Here is a 20,594-nt window from a genome sequence, read left to right as displayed (position 1 = left end):
CTAACAAGCTGAGAAGACTAAAGTAAATAATAATAATAATAATAATAATAATAATAATGGTAATAGTAATAGTAATTGTAACAGCAACGGCAACGGCAACGGCAATGGCAATGGCAATAGTAATACTCAACACGGTCGGTTGGTAATTACTTTGGTTTCATTGGTGATTTTTTTCGTTAGGTTTATTAGGGTTGGAGGGAGCCAGGTCGTTGGTATAATCGCGAAACCACTCGTATATCATCAAGTTGCAAAGATTCAGTAAAGTCAATTTTTTTTTGGCGGCCATCTTGGATTCGTCATATTGGTAAAATTTTGGTTCCGGTAGAACCTGATCAGTGTCCTTGTCAATTTTTGTTTGAAATCCATACACCCATCTCTGGCGCTTTAGCCGGGCTGTAGGAGTCCTACATACCTGATGCAGACCACTTCTTGAAGGTTTCGGACTTTTTCTGGTATTCAATATTCCCAGTCAAACACAATCCTTGTACATTTATTTAACCCACCTCGACTCGTTTTAGGAGAACAATGATGTTGGACAGTCCCATATCTTTCTACATAAGTTTTGTTGATAGTGCCCCTCCCTATCAACATCTTGGTTAATACGGGAAGGGCATTATGACCCGTGCAAGCGAGCTTACACAGGGACCATCTAAGTCAGGTCCTAACCTCGGATCAGCACGTTTGCATGCACTTCATCCGGTTCTCTGTAAGGCAGCCGCCCCGGGTGCACGTACAGCACCTTCCCTATTTTCCAGATAGGTACTGGAGCTGTAGGCATGCTCAATCCCGTCGCGCTCCACACGAGTAACGGCTACCACCGCTGAGCCGCCGACTCTAAGCCGACTACCAAATCTCCTCATTGATCAAATCTCCTCATTGGTGGCGGATCTGTACGGCACGCTCACTTCCCGAAGCCGAAAGAACGGCGTCTCTTCAGTTCCCAAGTTTCTAAGCGGCCGGACGAACCGAAAGATGTCTAGCTCACCCTCTACTAGTTCTCCGGGCTAGTGCCGGAGATGCCAAGTGGCAGTGTCCTGCGACAATGTCCGGACATAGCCAGCGACTTGAAGGGCAACACACGTGCCCCGCGCGTCTCCTCGTCTCAGACCCTCAACCAGATCGCTACTAAGACGCGCTAGCTGCGCGCGAGACGAACGCCCCGCTCACATGCTACCGGGGCAGACGTGCGCCCAAGGAGCACACTTTATACGCCTTAAAACTGTTATAGCTATAAACTGTCTTAATATGGTATATATTTAGATAATAGTTCTCTATAAATGGTTTTAGAAAAAAGAAATTATTCCTATAGACTTATTTCACTCAAGTTAAAATTTTAATACCTTCTTAATACCAAACAACTTAAGTGTAATCTCTCTTAAGATTTGCTCCTATAGTCCTAATTTTAAGTTCATCTGTAGAACAACTGATTTTTTTTAGTAAAATTGTTCTAAACGCATCCAGTACAGTTTAATAATACTCTAAAAACTAGTGTTCTTAAGTTTATTCTAGATATATTTAATTTATAGACATTCTGTAATGTTTGTGCTTATGACAAGCACGTTATAGCGCGTCTTCAGTAGATTTTATTTAAAAAAATACTACAGTTAGGGTTTTTACTCTATTGGACGTTGTAAGAGTTCATGCAAAATGGATAAAGTAAAGAATATTGAAAGATCTGGTGGAGGTGGTGAACCTTGGATATTAAGTCACATCACTGGATACAATCAGCGTTGCCAACGCCAATTGTTCAAAATCCCTAAAAATCACGGTTAAAATCCCCAAATTTGAGAAGAGCATATATTCCCCACACCACGAGTTTTCATTATTTATTAGAAATACATCGCTTAAAAATATAATAAATAATTAAGAAACTCAAAATGTAATAATCTATTACGTTCGCTGTGAATGTAAAATGAAAACTAATTACAAAATTAGATGACCTTAAATCGTTTATTTATTTTAATTAGATTCAACATTAATCTGTAATCAGTCTTTGAAAAAAAATTCATTTTTCTTTGCCTTACAAAATTAAGTAAATATATATATATAGTAGTATTTGTTGTGCATTTGGTGACACTATATTAATGTTAGAAATAATCAATGAGTTTCGACCTATATTTAATATTTAAAGTTGACGAGTGGTAAGTTGTGGTGTGGAAATACTAACTGCTCGGCTTTGTTTATCAATAGCTGATTTCGTTTTGCTTCATACCGGGGACCGGCCAAGACGGGAGAAAGAATCGCGAACTCAACACGCACCGACTGGTAATTTTACAATTCAGAACCAAGTGCTCTAATAATAATTATATTTAAGGTGCTTGTTAATAATACGAGGGATGTGCGATGTTGAAAAACACGTCGATATAGTCCATCACAATGTTTCTAACAGTAACGATCCAACTAGCGATGCATCAGCAATTGATAACAAAATGATAAAATGTTAGAATCCCCACATGTTCTTCACATAGCCCCAATTTCCACAAAATCCCCAATCTAGTTGAAATTTCCCACAATTTGGGGAATTCTCCACAAATTGGCTACAATAGTCGTAATTCGCGCACGAGCCGGTTTTTGTTTGTTGACAAATAAATAAACATTGTTGAGTAAGTTCGTGTTCTGAAATGATAAAAACAATTTAAATGAGCGCGTAAACTACTGTATTTCAATGTTGTGTATATGTATTGTGCCGTCTATCAATAGAATACATTGAAATCATTGTGAAATGTGGTTGGCGTGAAGAAATAACCTCAATTTTGTAATGAAAATTTTATTTCTTCCAACATAAAATAGGTATGTCATTAAAATATTCCCTGAATTTATCTACCTTTCTAATTATACAATAACTTTATTTGCGACAAATTGGATTTTTTGATTGTTTTTTTTTATAACCTAGTTGTTTTGTGAAGTTTTTCATGGCATAATACGCTCACTATTCCTATAACTTTTATAAAGGTTTTGTAATATTGTCAAAAGAAAAAATCGCTTAGAAACATCGCGTTTTGTAGACAATCATAAAAGATTCATAGGAGTGAATATTCTTCTACAAGATCAACTACACTAAAGCAAGTAAAAATAGTCTTTTCGTATTCTAAATTTTTTCTATAGATAAAGCTATAGACAAAATACTCCAACAGTGTTTAGAAAAAAGCAATAAATTCTTATCGCCATTTTTATTTTCAAAGAATGAGTATGAAGCAGCCGAGAAAAATTTCTTTTCTTTTTAAAAAGTAAATCTAGGTTTAAATTAGCTTGAAGAAGCCTAGAACTTTTGGAAGTGGTTTGTTTTGTGAGTTATTATGTATATTTAAGCTTTCTATAAATATTTAAAACCGAAAATCGATAACTGTATTTTTATTAAGTTTATATTTTATACATAAATATTTAAAATTTAGCGAGCGCATTATTTTTATGACAGGTTTTAAATCGCTTTTCACAATGAATTTAAAATCGCACGCCAATTCGCGCTTTCTAACCGATTAAATATTGCGCGATAAAGTCAGAAATATTATATCTAATTTCGCCATGTTGTAATTTTGATAGTTTATATTTTGTAAGATTAAACTTGAAATCTTTTTTTATTATATTATAAATTAGTATTAAGAGAATTGCGTCTTATGTTTGTAACGCTTCAGTGTTTTGGTTTTAAAATAGTACTACTAAGAAAACTATCAGACTATAAATTATCTAGAAACTACAAGACTAAATAAAAACTGTCTACATTCTACAAATTGTCTTGTAGCATTCTAGAAGGGTTACTTGAGAAAAAGATAAGAATCACTTTTAAGACTACCTACAGATAGTTTCTCAAAGCACTCTTGTGATCTACTAATAAAGTTGTGCCCACTTTTACTTTAAGTTATCTAGAAACCTTCTTCGAGATATCTTGAGGGAATTTGAGCTCTTAATTAAAATATTCAATCGAATTAAATTCTATTAGATATCTTATAGTATATATTTAGATATGGGTGTGCTGCTTGGGCGTGTTCGTCCCTGCAGCTAACCACAAACCCCGAAGTGTCCATACCCAAGTCCGGGTCCGCCAGAGACGCCCGTGAAGACGTATAACTGGCGGATTGCTTGGCCCGGACGCCCGCCGTACCCTGGTCTTGCCGTCGAGCTCGTAGTCTCTCCGGAAAACCCTCTCCGGAAAAATCTCTCGGGTCAGTAGATAGGACACAATATATATGTAATAATGTTGGACAGTGGAAAAAGTACGGCGGCCATATTGGAAATTGACGTAATCTAAAAACCACAAACATAATTTTCGTACTATGCCAAATTTCAGCACGATCGGTGTTTTATTTCTACTACTATTAACCTCCATACATGATCGGATGTCAAATTTCAGTCCTTTTATTTTGGGCCGCCATTTTGAGTCCGCCATCTCGAAATTATTTGCGTACTTGCAGTTGGCTCGTACGTATTCTGTATGATATTTGTGTGAGCGCCTCTCACTTATCTTCAATACTCAGAGATGTAGTCCTCGGAACATGGTGGACTGAGGAAAATGTATGGCGGCCATATTGGAAAATGGCGCAATCAAGAATTTAACCGCAAATTCGTGTTACTGTCACGTTGATATGGAAAAATGTTAAATTTCAGCCGGATCTGAGCACCTTTTTGTCGGGCCGCCATCTTGAATCGGTCATTTCGAAAAAATAGTTTTGATAGGCAATTGACTCTTACCGCCCTCTACGACATTACTTTGAACACCAAAATTTGTATGGCGGCCATTTTGTTGTTCGAATTTCGAATTTTTTTACTCTTGGTGAGAACTGCCCAGGGTGTGGATGAACGTTTGTTTGGAGATATATACTTTGGCCGGGTAGCTGGGGCTCCACCTGATGCTTTCCGAAGATTACGGTACCTCCTGATATTCATCAAATCCGTCCGACCATAATTCCCCTACATCATTTTTACCCACCCGCCCGACTTCTGGGAGAAAAGTGACGCCAAAGCGTAGAAAATTCACATGTATGGCGGCCATCTTGGAAAAAGGCGGAATCCAAATTTCGACCACTGATTGGGATAATGGGCCCTGATACACGACCGAATGCCAAATTTCAGCCGGATCGGAGCACTTTTTTTAGGTCCCTATTTTGCGTTGGCGATCTTGAAAAAAATTTGTCACCGGTAATTGGCTCCTGCCACCCTCTATGACAATTGGTCGAGCACCGCCTATCTTCAATACTCGTCGAGCCACAAGGCTCTAAAATTTGTACGTAGGCCATCTTGTTTTTTCGAATTTCGAATTTTTTTACTTCCAGTAGAAACTGCACAGGGTGACGGCCATTTTTAGTTTGATGACCCTGCCGGTAGGTGTTATACAAGCTACAGTTGAGGTCCCCTACCTGATGCAGTCCGTTTTTCGAAGGTTTCGGATTTTTCTGGTACTCGCCGGAGCCATCCGAACACGACTCCCGTACATTATTTTGACCCACCTCGACTCCTTCTGGAAGAACAGCTATGTCAATGACTACATCAGTCAGTCAGTCAATGGTATATAATAATTTTTTTTTAAGTTTTTTAATGTAAGCGACATGCTATGTCTTAAACCACTGGGCATTCCTAAATTTGAATAATACCAATCGATAGAGAGGGAACTTCCGAATCCAATGATACCAGTGATATATCTATCTCATTTTCGACAAAATGTCCCTTACGTTAATTGATACTTCTGGTATCGATATGTGGAACACTTTTTTCCGACCTATGGTTATTACACATATTTCTTTAAAAGATCCGGGCCGTATTTATTCTGTGCCGACTACTATGTTAATTAGATACCTGTCTAATTTTACTATAAGGTATCGATGGTATAATTATTTGTCTTCTAAAAAGTAAAAAGGGTGAAGGCAGTAATCCAAAGAATATTTGGGAGAAGTTACGTCTAATTGTTACCTATTAGGTTATTTTGACATACTCAGCCATTGAATTACGTATTTCTTCGGTTGTCAAGTTGGCGGTGAGATCTGGGTAATCCCTCCACCGTTTGTTACTAGGATCCTTAGCCCAGGCTAATTGGAATGGAGTCAGGCCTGGCTTATAAAAATATTTGCAATCGCGGCAGTGACTTGGTACCGGTATCTAAAAGAGAACGCAACGTTTATTTGCTGGTATAAAGATTGTGTACCACGTAAGTAATAATTATCAACGATTCGATTTTATTTCACCTATTGATATTTCAAAAGAAAATGAACTTATTTTTTTAAGTTTTCATTGTCATCAAACATTGCGTAGAACGCTTATTTATTGCGACAAATTGCCCATAGTTTATACTTGTTCTATTTGTTGAATATTGAACTTTTACGTCGGTAACATCGAGTATATTTTTGGTTATATACTCGATGCTAGAAAATAATCGAATAAAAATACCCTAAACCGTGAAATAATCGGTAACATACATTTTCTTTCAATCCACGGCATGCGCGTCTCTTACGATATTGCACGCAGTCCAAATCAAATTGATAAGATCGCGGGAAAACGTCTTGATGAGCTGTGACAAAAAGTGCCTATGGAATTTTTGTAGTAAGTAAGTGCGAGGCGACACTGGCGCTGCCGGTGCATTACGTCGGCGTCATCGCAACGCTATGATTTCAACGCACCAAGTGCCACAAGACACGAGCAATGCGGCGTCGCAAGGAAACCGCGCCGCTTACTTACCGGACTGCAGCACCCCTCCCCGCTTCGTCTCCTGGCTCCTTGTCCGATGTGCATGCATTCGTTTCAATGCACCATGTGACGTGTCGTCGACAAGGCTGAGACTTGCTTGTTTTATATTACTTGCAAACAATATTTGTCAATCGTTTTGATTGCACCTTAATTCTGAATTGTAAGAGGGCTACCAACTTCTGTGAAATGAGTGTCATATAACTACGTCTACGTCATCTCTTATTTTTTGAAGTGCTACGTTTGAAAACTTACTATCTCAAGAAGAATACAAATTTAAGAGCGTGAATTGTATACTTAAGTAGAAAAAATGGACAGTGCAATAATTGAGTATAGTATCTAGAATGAGAGAACCGTCTAAACTTCCAGTTCGAACCTGTTCTTTCATTCCCTGTCCTCTTTCCTCGTCGGAGAAAGCTTTTCGAAGGTGTATGAAGTTTCTAAGGATCCAAAGGCTTTGGCCTAAACTTTCTCCTTAGATGAGATGCGAGGACGACGACGTTATGAATTTGGGTACCAGGAGTACTTCAATAATTTAATGTCATTGCATGAACTTTAATTAAAATAACTTCTGTCCTTATTTATTAATAAGGTCAGACTGCTGAAAATCATCATAATCCATTTCGTTAATTGTTTGACAAATACAATGGTTTTCATTGTTTTGAATTTTACTAGCTTTGAAGTTATGAAACTTGGCTCCAATTCTCGGGTCATGAACTTGTACCCGGCTCTGTAAGCTGTATTTATGCATACTTAAATCAGTATTAGAACAGCTTTATTAATTAACAGTAAACTTTATTGATATAGATAGATGGTTAATGTCGAATATTACAGCAATGTTTTTAAGTGTAGGCTTAATATAATGGATCCAAAATAGCATAATAATATATTAAAAGGGGGTTTTGTAGCCTGTGTAGATTGCCCCGAGAGCATCATTTGTGGGTCATCAATATACTTTTTATCTATACCACAATAGTTGTACAAACGAGCACGTAATAGACCTGCTACTCAGGGCGCTCCTTCACCGCGAACATGCTCTTGTAATGAAACGTTCAAAAGCGAGCATTACAGGCGGTGAGGGAGGTGAGTTGAGCATTCGCTACGCAACACTTGTAACATTCAGTAGCCTCCTTCACCGGGAACATTCGCCTGTAACAATCTGTTCAGATTGTAAGGCTGCGACTTCACCAGATATAGTGGGAATGTTTTCAAGTCTTTAATTAAGTAAGGTGCCAACGAGTGCCTTTGAGTGCCCGCGAGTGCCTTTAAGTGCCTGTTAGTGCCTTTAAGTTCCTTTTAGTGACTTTGAGTGCGTTTGAGGATCTTGAGTGCGTTTGAGGATCTTGAGTGCGTTTGAGGATTTTGAGTGCGTTTGAGGATCTTGAGAGCGTGTGAGTGCTCGCGAGTGCCATTTAGCGCCTTTGAGTGCATTCCAGTGCTTTTGATTACTTTGAGTGACGTTGAGTGCCTTTTAGTTCCTTTTAGTGCCTTTTGTGCCTTTGAGGGTCTCGAATGCCTTTTAGTGCCTGCGTATGCCTTTGAGTGACGTTGAGTGCCTGTGAGTGCTTTTGAGTGTCTTTGTGTGTATTGAGTGCCTTTGAGAATCTAAAACGCTCTGAAAACCACTCGCGGGCACTAAATGTCACTCAAAGGCAATTACAGGCACTCAAACGCACTCAGACGCATTAAAATGCACTCAAGACACTCAAAGGCACTCAAGGGCATTCAACATCACTCAAAGGCACTCAAACGCTCTCGAGGCCCTCAAAGGCACTCAAGAGCACTGAAAGGCACTCAAGGGCACTCGTGGGCATCCAAAGGCACTCGCGGGCACTCAAAGTCACTCGCGGGCTATATGCAACCAAATATTCTAATGAGTTCTAGAAGCATGAACACCGTCAACCTAATTGCTATGAATTAACAAGTTATTAAATGTTATAGATTGTATTTAGGTTATAGTACTACGAGCATCTGTAATAAATATTGCTATGATTAACGAAAACGTTACTTTTTTGCTCTCTGCAAAAACCCTTAAAATAAAATAGTTATGTTGAGCGCCTATTAAAACATTATGCCTATGTTGCAGTTAGTAGAACAATAAGTTTGTCAAACTCTATTCATGACCGGCACACCGCTGCCGCCGTCCTGTAAAAGTTGTTGAAAATTCTATGTACCCTCACTCCATTCTAGAGAACATTGGATGTCAATATTTTTACCATACCATATTATAGAGAAGTTGGTGGCACTATAATGCGGAATAGTTCATAACGTACGCGGCAAAACCATTTCTGTGGACATCCCGTAATCATAGTAGGCATCATGAAGCGTATAAGCGTTGTTTCCGGGCTTGTCCACCCAGAACGCTATGTCTTTGCGAACCATGTTGTTTATAACGGAGTCTGGCAACTCTCGAATGGTCGGTCTGAGAAAAATTACCTTAAATTAATTAGCTACTGTTAGAGAAATTAATGAAACGCTTAAACCAATAGGGGACTTTACCAAAAAGCAAAACCAACAAAAAAACTGGGGTAGTAGGTGTAGTCGCTATGGTTTTCCATAACACAATTAGCGAATTGCGTACATTCTTGTAGTTTCGAGCTTTGAGTTTAATAAACTTTCTAAGGAGGTTTTCAACCAAAATTTAGCATGGTCTCTGTAGTACATAAAAAGAAATATCTCCACATTATCTCCACATAAAATTATGTACACCGTTAGATTTTTATTCTGAAATAAATCGTTTTTGACCTTTATTTACGCCTATTTGCAGGATTTTATATGATCGATAAAGTACTTCCTATCGTGTAACAATGATTTGTTCTTGTTGCACATCTTTTGGACAATTTTCTTAAGTGTATCGTAACTATATTTTTTGTAAGACCGTTATCTAATAGCATCGAGTAATAACCAGAAATAGAAATGAAATAAGAGCCATCCATCCCTGGGAACTCATCAGGTAAATGGGTCTTATATCACTTTTGAATATCAGCTCTCGTTTGCGCTGAAATCACAAATTAGAAAGCTAAAATAGTACCTACAGCGTCAACAACTCACTTGTGTGTACGTCTCTGTATATTCCAAAAACGTTCTGTATTTATTGTAATAAAGATAATATCTCTAACAATAGAGTCTGTTCTATTCGGTGGTGTGGGAAAAACAGCAAAACATCTAATTACAAAACAAACGGAATCACATTTTGTCGGTACCTATTAAATATTAAATATTAATATTAATTTTGCGATTTCTGTCCATTATAGCAAAGCTCAAGTTAAACTGGTCGTTTTGAATTGAAACAATTGACGACAGCCGTCAATTGTTTCGAATTCGGGCTGGCCAATGGGAGCGCACTTGCACAGTACTGATTTGCCAGAATAGTTTTCAAACAAACGCCATCTATTGGCTATTAGATTCATAAAATCATGACGATCCCCCTTAAATGACATTTCGTCTGTAATTCTGGTCATACACTCGATGTTTAATTGTAAATACCTAAATTATTTGATCTATACTAAAAATTTTCTAAGACGATCCTTGTGACTTCAGAAAATTCTACATAATATAACCTTGTAACGACGTCCATTAGTTTACGTATTTTATAAACTATTTTTATAAGTCTCGCTTTTATGTGAATAACTTTGTTTAGGCAAATACATAAAATTAAAGAAAAAATAACACCAAATTAGTGAGAAACGAGCAGAGAACATTTTATTATTAATAAATTTTATTATTAATAAAAGTATAATTAATTTATTTCTAAGACCACGTTCAAAGGTTACTTTATTGGCATGCATTTGCTAGAGACGACGTATATCGATAAATAGTTCTCGATAATTTAATGAATAAATATTAACGTCGGTGATAGTGCAAATCCGCGTATGTAGTATTGGTAAAAGGCGCGTATCTGCACCATACAAAATTTCACAGGAGAGGGATTTAACGTTATTACTTTAGTTGGAGACCAGCTGTGACACAGCCTCCTTCGTTTTTGTACTTCGTTTCATTAATTTAGATTCTATTTATAACATACATTTCGACTGTTTTTGTTTAGCAAAATTTTGGCAGTTGCTTCTGCTGCCCTGCCTTCTTCGGTTTCATATTCAATATTTCAAATTAAACGTGTTTTAATCTGCATATAAGCTGTTTCCACCCAAGCAGCACACCAACATCTAAATATATACAATAAGTATCTAATAGAATTTAATTAGATTGAATATTTTAAGAGTTCAAATTCCCTCAAGATATCTTGAAGAAGGTTTCTAGATAATTTAAAGTCAAAGTGGGCACAACTTTATTAGTAGATCACAAGAGTGCTTTGAGAAACTATCTGTAGGTAGTGTTAAGAGTGATTCTTATCTTTTTTCTCAAGTAACCCTTCTAGAATGCTACAAGACCATTTGTAGAATGTAAACAGTTTTTAGATAATTTATAGTCTATGATAGTTTTCTTAGTAATACCATTTTAAAACCAAAATACTAAAGCGTTACAAACATAAGACGCAATTCTCTTAATACTAATTGATTTCAAGTTTAATGGCTTACAAAATACTACTACTTCATAATCATCCTTAAAAATAAAAATGGCGATAAGAATTTAAAAGCTTTTGTCAAAACACTCTTGGGAGTATTTTGTCTATAGCTTTATCTTTAGAGAACCTTTGGAATACGATAAGATTATTTTTATTTGCTTTAGTGTAGTTGATCTTGTTGAAGAATATTCACTCCTATGAATCTTTTATGATTGTCTACAAAACGCGATGTTTCTAATCGATCTTTTCTTTTGACAGTATTACAAAACCTTTATAAAAGTTATAGGGAATAGTGAGCGTATTATGCAATAAAAAACTTTTCAAAACACTAGGTCAAAAAAACAATTGAAAAAATCCAATTTATCGCAAAAAAAGTTATTCTGTATAATTATATGGAATGTGTTATATATGACTAGAAAGGTGGATAAATTTCCTATCATATAAATATAAGGAATATTTGAATGACATACCTAACTTATGTTGGAAGAAATAAAATTTTCATTACAATATTGAGGTTATTTCTTCACGCCAACCACATTTCACACAATGATTTCACTGTATTCTATAGACAGACGGCACAACACACATACACAATATTGAAGTACAGTAGTTTACGCGCTCATTTCAATTGTTTTTATCACTTATTTGTCAACAAACAAATGCCGGCCATGACCGGCCCGAGCGCGAATTACGACTATTGTATCCATGGTTGCCAATTTGTGGGGAATTCCCCAAATTGTGGGAAGTTTCAACTAGATTGGGGATTTTGTTGGGATTGGCGCTATGTGAGGAAAATGTGGGGATTCTAACATTTTATCATTTTGTTTAATCTATCAATTGCTGATGTGTCGCTAGTTTGATCGTTACTGTTAGAAACACTGTGATGGACTACGTCGACGTGTTTTTCAACATCGCACATTCCTCGTATTATTAACAAGCAGCTTAAATAGAATTATTATTACCGCACTTGGTTCTGAATTGTAAAATTACCAGTCGGTGCGTGTTGAGTTCGCGATTCTTTCTCCCGCTTAGGGCGGTCCCCGGTATGAAGCAAAACGAAATCAGCTATTGATAAACAAAGCCCAGCAGTTGGTACTTCCACACCACAACTTACCACTCGTCAACTTTAAATATTAAATGTAGGTCGAAACTCATTGATTATTTCTAACGTTGACATAGTGTCACCAAATGCACAACAAATAATCAATTTACTTGATTTTGTAAGGCACAGAAAAATGATTTTTTGTTCAGACAGATTATAATGATTATTATGATTATAATGTTGAATCTAATTAATATTATAATTAATATAACTGCCTCTGTGGCCGAACAGTTACCATGCTGGACTGCCATGCAGAGGTGCCAGGTTCGAGTTCGGGGTCGGGAGAAATATTTGTATGGCCTACATTTATTTCTCTCGTGAGTTTGGGTGTAATTTGTGGTTGTCTACGTGTATGTCCATGGCACCCGCGACACAGGGTTTCCCTAGTGCGGGGCTATGTTGAGTGTGTACGTTGTTATTATTAAAATAAATAAACGATTTAAGGTCATCTAATTTTATAATTATTTTTACTTTTTACATACTGTTTACATTCACAGCAAACGTGATAGATTATTACATTTTGAGTTTCTTAATTCTTTATTATATTTTTAAGTGATATATTTCTACTAAATAATGAAAATTCGAGTTGTGGGGAATTTGTGGGGAATATGATCTTTGCTCTGCTCAAATTTGGGGATTTTAACCGTGATTTTTGGGGATTTTGAATAATTGGCATTGGCAACGCTGATTGTATCGAATGATGTGACTTAATATCCAAGGTTCACCAGACTTTTGATGTTCTTTACTTTATCCATTTTGCATGAACTCTTACAACGTCCAATAGAGTAAAAACCCTAATTGTAGTATTTGTTTAAATAAAATCTACTGAAGACGCGCTATAACTATAAAGTGTTTGTCAATAAGTACATATACTACAGAATGTCTATAAATTAAATATATCTAGATAAACTTAAGAACACTAGGTTTTAGGTATTAATAGACTTTACTGGATGTGTATAGAACAATTTTACTAAAAATAATCAGTTGTTCTACAGATGAACTTAAAATAAGGACTATAAAAGTAAATCTTAAGAGAGATTACACTTAATGAAGTTGTTTGGTATTGAGAAGGTGTTAAAATTTTAACTTCAATGAAATAAGTCTATAAGAACAATTTTTTTTTCTAAAACCATTTATAGAGAACTATTATCTAAATCAATACCATATTAAAACTGTTTATAGATATAAGTTTTAAGGCGTATAAAGTGTGCTCCTTGGGCATCATAGTGTGTATACTTATAGAGTCCACTCACCAATAACTTCGTTATTTCAATGGCTACGACTTTCATTTTTTCACGGTCAGCATTAATTTATGTTGTCTACGGACTGACGACAATAGATTCCCATAAATCACGTTAATTAGGTTGCTGATTATTGTTGATTGTTCACCTATCGCTGACGATGGCTATTGAATCATAAATAAAGACTGCATTTACATTTAATTTATTTCTTCTCCGGTACAGTCAAGAGAACGTCATGCTTGATACTTTGGACCGTTCTTATTATAAGCGGCATAGAGTTGGATTTAAGTCTTAAATGTCAAGCTTGACGTGCTCTTGACCCTATACCTACTCCATAGAAATATCGGGTAGGATATCAGAAATACCCCTATTTATTATATACTATATATTATATTAGAGGGAAAATAAAATATTATTTATACACAACTCATGGGAGTTCATTATCTTAAAAACTCAGTTGTTATGTTTTTTTAAATCTAACAATAAATATAAGAGAGAACCTTTGCTTCAAAAATCTATCGACTTTACCCCATCCCTATGAAAACATGAAATGAAGTGTCACAGGGATCATCCTAGACAATTTGTAGTATAGAAAAACATTTTTTTCCGCTTCACCTCCGGTGACTCCGGTCCTACATATGGCTGAATAGATGAAGTCAAGTGTAATAACTACCATCCTGTAAATATTCCTATAACCTATTCAATGCAAATAAACCTCATTTCATTGCATTTCTTAAAACTATGATGACAATGTTACGATGTAATATGAAATACCACCATGGATAGTAAATATTATAGGTGCGACTATCATTTTAGTACTCCGAAATAGCAACATAAAGCACTTCTTCAAGATTTTCGAGGTTTTGTTCGGGATAATTGACACGGCCATAACGTATAGAGCGAAATTGGCGGACTGATGGATTGAGATCCAGTGTGTAGAAATCCACCTACCGTTGGCACAAGTGACATACCCACTAAGCACTTCTATTGTATTATTTATTGTTCTGTGGTAGATGAGTATAACAAGTAGAGTCGGATAAGGTATTACTGTCCATTTCTTTACAAGTGTATCAAAAGTGGGATGGTACATTGTTTTCGGAACAGTCGACAAAAAAACAAACCGTGGTGGACATTCGTCCAACTCCCGAGTTAGAGGTTTGAGGTAATAGCCTATTGTCCTTTGTGTTAAGCAAGGAGGTGTATTCGGCGTCAGGCTTTCGTCTGTGGCCACAGTCAACGACGCTTTACCGACATAGTACCTGAAAACAAAAATAATTTGTGTACAGGTAAAATTATTATAAATGTAACTTTTGACGCTGATTTCCTCTAATACTTAAGTAGGTACTTAACTACAGTAGGACTTCCCTCTGGGAGTCTATTATCTATCAACGATACCTATTTATCTATACACTCAGTATACTTAATATTATGTACACAGGAATGTCATGAGTAGGTATATTTCACACTGAAATGCCAATGCCCCATATTCTAAGGCTGGTTTCAGAGCAGCAGTAGAGCTCCTTGTGAAAGATTTGTCCAGGGAAGTACTGCCACCTTACCTATTTCTGCCGCCAAGCAGTAATGGGAGCATTACTGCGTTCCGGGTTGAAGGGTAAGGGTTCTGGTGAAATTACAGGCATATAGGACTTGTCAACTTATGTCTCAAGGTGACGGAGGCAGTGGCAGTGTCCCTCAGATCTTTGCGATTTAAGGCTCTGAAATGGCACTGCAACTGTTATGGACAGGCGTGTAGCTTACGATCGGGCGCACGAGTTGTTCGTCCCGTCACTTGATATCATAAAAAAAGTGCGGGTTTATGTGCGGAGCACCGAAGCGGAATGGCACGTGTGGCTGAATGGCGTTAGAACATCGTTTTACAGTGACGTGGATTGCTCCGTACGGAACACGCTCCGCGTGAATTCCGCACAAGCCACCCGTGCGTTCATTGTAGGCGACTGGCTTCCGTGAATATCTGCACTAAATTAAATACTCGATTCTGAGCACTGAGGATTCTACGCATGCGGATGGCCCGCAGGCGGATAGTCCGTACGGACGGTGCGCTCAGATGTGAAACCAGCCCAAAATGTGCTGGTATGGTAGTAATTTTTCTAAAAATTTTATAAACGTACTTGTTTGGATCATATGACCCCAATTTTGCGATATTGCTCCGTGGGTTTTCCGGATGTCCTCGGTGTTCCATTTTGACTATTTTTGCAGGTTAATGTCTTCTCAAATTATAAGGGAGTCACCACACTTAAAGCCGTTCAGAAAAAAGTTTATGTCCATGTAATAAGAGCAAAAAAGACTTGTGTTACGCGTCTGGCGGTCCAAGCGGAAGCGTAACGCGCTATGAATTTTTTCGATCTTGTTATGCATGCGTACATACAGCTTTCTGACCAGTTCAAGCCGACTGAGCGTTAGAAAAGTGTGGTGACTCCCAGAAACGCTTACCACGAAGAGCAAAGTGTTGATAACAAGAGTTGAATGACAATAATTCTGTTTCACTTTACTAATTTTATATTGGGTAACACAAAAAATTATGTTTGTTTATGTTAATTTTTTTATAAGTTTTGACATGACACCAAACTTTAATCTATAGACAAGAGCATTCACTGAAACTATACAAGTCTAATATAATTGATAACTTTTTTATCTATAGCCAAATTTTATTATTATGATTGTTGATGAAAACATTGGTTTTTTATTTTAGTGTCTCACAGTACTTAAATATTGAGCTCACAAACTTGTCCAAAAAATGCCACGATTTTAGACACTCCTTACGGTCCACTCCCTATGCAATCGTAACATTCCCCGCGCTTCAGCTCCGCCCATTGCTCGCCCGCCACTCTCTATCGTACTCAAGGTAAGTGCGGCGATGGATCAGTGGTGCGAACTAATTATGCTTAATGAAAAACTTAAGTAATAACTTTATCATAACATAATACCCACACTGTTTAAAAAAAGTATAGATGAAACGGATATCCGGCACCTATCCGGTGTCCGGTCTATTCGGCCTATTTTTACTATCCGGCCGGATACCGGATAGTAGAACAATGTCCGGTCATAATCCGGATATTTAATAAAAGACGAATTCATAGTCAGTAAGCCAAATAAGTTGATTTATTGATTAAATATGATTGAAAATCGTTGATAATCTGTTTATTACACGAAGAACTATGAAGTTAGATAACGTGATCTGTAAATTTAGTACTCAAATTTCAATAAAGGCAAATTATAGTGGAAGAGGCCAATTATTCTGCATTAAATGGTAAAGGTTGGTTCTATTTATTTTCGTAAAAGAGACCAGCTTCAAAGAATCACTTTTCATTATAAACTCTTGGAATCTTTGTTAATTTTTAAGTATACTGTTATTTTTAGACGACTAAATGAAAAGTTCACGATCACGATTGACTTGGACTGTCTTTAAACACAATATGTGCCTACAATAATTAAACGTGTAAGTAGATTAAAATATTTCTTTTTTGTCAAATCTGGTATCAAGACTTAGAATTGGTGAGCTCAACAAATCAATGAAATCAAATTGAAACAAAATAATAACGTGACGTGACGAGACGAAAGTTCCGAGGAAATTTTTTTGTATACTGCGTCCTGATTTTGATTCAAATAGTTTCGAAATCAGATGGGTTTCTGAACGAGAAGGTGAACTTGATACCTATTATATCTTTCTGATTTGAGAGTTAAATCTTTTCCATTCTCTAAGTGGAAACAAATAAAGGAAAGGAGCTGCCTTATCTACGGAATAAACGTCCCTACCTAAACCAAAAATGTCCACCTCAAATGGCGGATTTAGTGTGTACCATAATCATAGATAAGTCAATATCGACATGCAAATATATAGCTTGAATGTTGAAACTGTTGTTGCTGTGTTTTATGTTTGCAAATTTGTGTAGTTTACTGTAATCAAAGTATGATTAATACTAGGCTATTATTACTAGGCAAGTAATGAGCCATTTTAATCAAAATTACATATAAAGTTATTTACCAATATCATGTAATCTAGTTACATTCAAAGTTCTATTTAAATTTAAATGGAGTGAATAAACGAAGATGGTCTTTGATCCAATGTTTATGTTCGGCAGTGCTATAATGTCCAACCATTCTTTCTTTCTTTTTTCATTTGTAGGTAAACTTTAAAAATAATAATAATAATAATAATGAAATAATAAAAACCTCGTAGTGAATTGTTTCAATAACAGAATATCGCTAATATGTCTGCTTACAAGAACAACACTATCTCAAAATAATCGTTATCAACAATCATCAAAACAGGCAATCTAAAGTAACCAAAGCAAAAATCGGCAAGACTTATGAATAAACTACTTAAATGAGTATGATTTATAGACAGAAAAATAACACATAATAATGTAACATTCGGTTGATTTCCGCTTTTTCTACTACCGCACCCCTTAATGCTGCAGCGACGCATTTTTATCAATACTTTATTGTTCTCACTGTCAATACTTTTGTCCATTTCATTACAATTCATGCGAATAATTCACTAAAACATTTGGCCAAACATTGGTTTTGACATTTGATGTACTTCCCTTTGACAACCGGATACGGTCGTTAAAGGGTACTCCAAAAATCATTGACTTACAAATAAATGGACGACGGGTCTAATACAAAAACTACGAAAAAAATGTCCCAAGTCAACCTATTTAAACGTAGTGACATGTAAAGGAATATGAAAAAGCTAAAACGTTGAATTTAAATTGTAATGTCATCGCAGTACTGTCTAGTTTTGCTTGCTTCGCTGTCAGTCGAACAAACGAAGACTAAAGCGTGAATGACGCTATGTACACGATTTTAACGCCCTATAAGTTCGGACACTTTTTAGCGCGGACCCGACGTCCATATAATTGTAAGTCAATGCCAAAAATGGTAAAATGATGACATTACTTATTTTTGATCGCCGTGTTTGACATAAATTAATTTAGTGCTATTTCTTTTGGCTTACGACGGCACGCAGTAGTTAAACAAAGACAATAAAATGTTTGTGTTTTCGCCGTCTAAATGCATCATATACCTACATATAATGTCTGATTTATATATGCAATATAACATGTCCTTTGGTTTCCATTTTTTTTCCATCCTCTAAAGGTTAAATCAAGTATTGTTCCCTTAGACTATGGAATTCTTTTCCATCCAAGATTGTTCCTATTAGAAATGTCAAAGTTAAATGTTAAATGTTAAATAACTAATGCGAATTAAAATTCTCTCTCTCTCTCTCACACACACACACACACACACACTCACACATACACACACACACACAACCTACAGAGTACTAATTCATGATAAGTTGTTATGATAAAAATTACGTTCTATAACATAAATTATAAATGTCTGTAACGTCTGTCCTAGAGGCGGGCGCTAATGATTGCGACACAGTCCTCGACTACTGCGGTCATTAACGCTTAACATTTTTGTATATCTACTTTAAGTTTTGGTTACAAATAAAGATTTTTATTATTATTATTATTATTATTAAAGTTTCCGATCGGCCAGTTGTGAATCGCAATTATCCGCCTCGACTCGGAAAAGACGCAGTTTACGATCGAGAGAGGCAATCAAAATCAAGCTTATGGTATGTACAAAAGGTATGAAGTTAAGCCATAACAAAAAAAAACTGAGTTAATTAGTAACATACCGCCAGTTGGTTTATTTTTTTCCATCCTATAAGCTTATCGCCGTAGGTGGAGAATTGGGTAGAGGGGCTCTATGAATAATAAAAACCGTATAAGCGAGATAGATTTATGCACAGACTTATCAGAGTAAACGAGAAAACAATATTATTTTTTGTCCCTTTCTACGTATGCGGTTCTGGTTGTATGACCCAACACTCGTTGAGTCCAGCAAATCCTTCCAAGTGTTTGATGTGCATCGATTTTATGTGTTTGTGCTTTTAAGAAGTGTTTTACAAAGTTACTAAGCGTTCTTTTGTAGTAATTGACAATTATTGCAGCTCACAATAATGGTGCATTGTTATATTTTAGGCTGTGAAAGCCATACGCAACGAAAAATTCCCAACATAACCTTTCACACATAAGTTTTAATTTTTCGTTACAATCAATGAATTTTCTTGTATGAATTACTAGTGAAATACTCTTACAAGCCTGGAATATTACGATTTCATGTATTTTAGATGATATTTGAAGTATTTTTCTTGATTGAAAGATTTTTGTTTGCATCATATAAACCTCCTAAAATAAGGAGAATATCTTACTTTTGTCAAATATGTCCATCTCGCTTCTACCAGCAGTTATTATGATACGCGAGAAAGAGGGATCAAATAAATAATGTATAAAATAAATTAGACCGACTTAAGCTGATTTTAGGAATACCTTGCTTTTGCCACTATCTTTTCGCCAATTTATGGGTCGTATTAAATAATGTATTTTTTACTTTTCAATACTAGTTCGAAATATCTATACTAAGTTAATACTGTTCAAGGGCCAATAAAAAAGTAATGATTTGTCATAATTGTTTTATTTGGTTACTAAAACTCAACCAAGCTAAATGTGGTCTGGCGGATTCTCCCTTCTTAGACTCGGCAGATTTCTTCATTATCATGAACCCATTTATACGTCCCACTGCTGGCCACGGGTCTCCTTTCAGGCGAGTGCTTAGACGACAGTCCACCACACTGGCCCAATGAGGGTTGGGGACTGCACACATTTTCCGAGGACTGAACCTTGTTCAACGTTTCATCACGATGTTTTCCTTCACCTTTTCGGCTCATGATAAATTTCAAATTAAATTTCGCATGAATTCCGAGAAACTCAGAGGTGCGAGTCTGGATTCGAACCCACGACCCTCTGCTTGAGAGGCAGTAGGTCAAACCATTAGGCTGCCGCGGCGTCATTTTCATTTCAATTTCTTGAACGGGGTAAAATTTTAAAAGTAGACAACCGAGAATTTATAGGTACTCTGTTGGCATCCCTTTTCAGTATACGCGAGAAGTTTCTCTATTCTTTTTTTTTATTCTCCGTCTACGCATACCGCAGACTATCGCACTAGTAACTCCTTAGAGGGATGG

The 20,594-nt window shown here is 36.4% G+C and overlaps 1 protein-coding gene across 1 annotated transcript in view; it reads right to left on the bottom strand.

Moving 5' to 3' along the window:
- LOC113228267 overlaps positions 1–15,922 on the bottom strand; it is a 27,452-nt gene extending 11,530 nt beyond the window's left edge. The window contains exons 1-5 of the mRNA XM_026461535.1: positions 15,664–15,922; positions 14,656–14,793; positions 8,943–9,091; positions 6,405–6,496; positions 5,924–6,087 (exon numbers count right to left, since the gene is read on the bottom strand). Of these exons, the coding sequence (XP_026317320.1) occupies positions 5,924–6,087; positions 6,405–6,496; positions 8,943–9,091; positions 14,656–14,793; positions 15,664–15,734 (614 nt within the window). The 5' untranslated portion in view covers positions 15,735–15,922. The remainder of the gene's footprint in view (positions 1–5,923; positions 6,088–6,404; positions 6,497–8,942; positions 9,092–14,655; positions 14,794–15,663) is intronic.
- Between the last annotated feature and the right edge of the window lie 4,672 nt (positions 15,923–20,594).

This window comes from Hyposmocoma kahamanoa, unplaced genomic scaffold (genome assembly GCF_003589595.1).
Source record: "Hyposmocoma kahamanoa isolate Upper Pololo Valley unplaced genomic scaffold, ASM358959v1 100021, whole genome shotgun sequence".
Taxonomy (NCBI): domain Eukaryota; kingdom Metazoa; phylum Arthropoda; class Insecta; order Lepidoptera; family Cosmopterigidae; genus Hyposmocoma; species Hyposmocoma kahamanoa.
The sequence above is the reverse complement of the archived record's forward strand: the minus strand, read 5'-3'. Positions and strand labels throughout refer to the sequence as shown.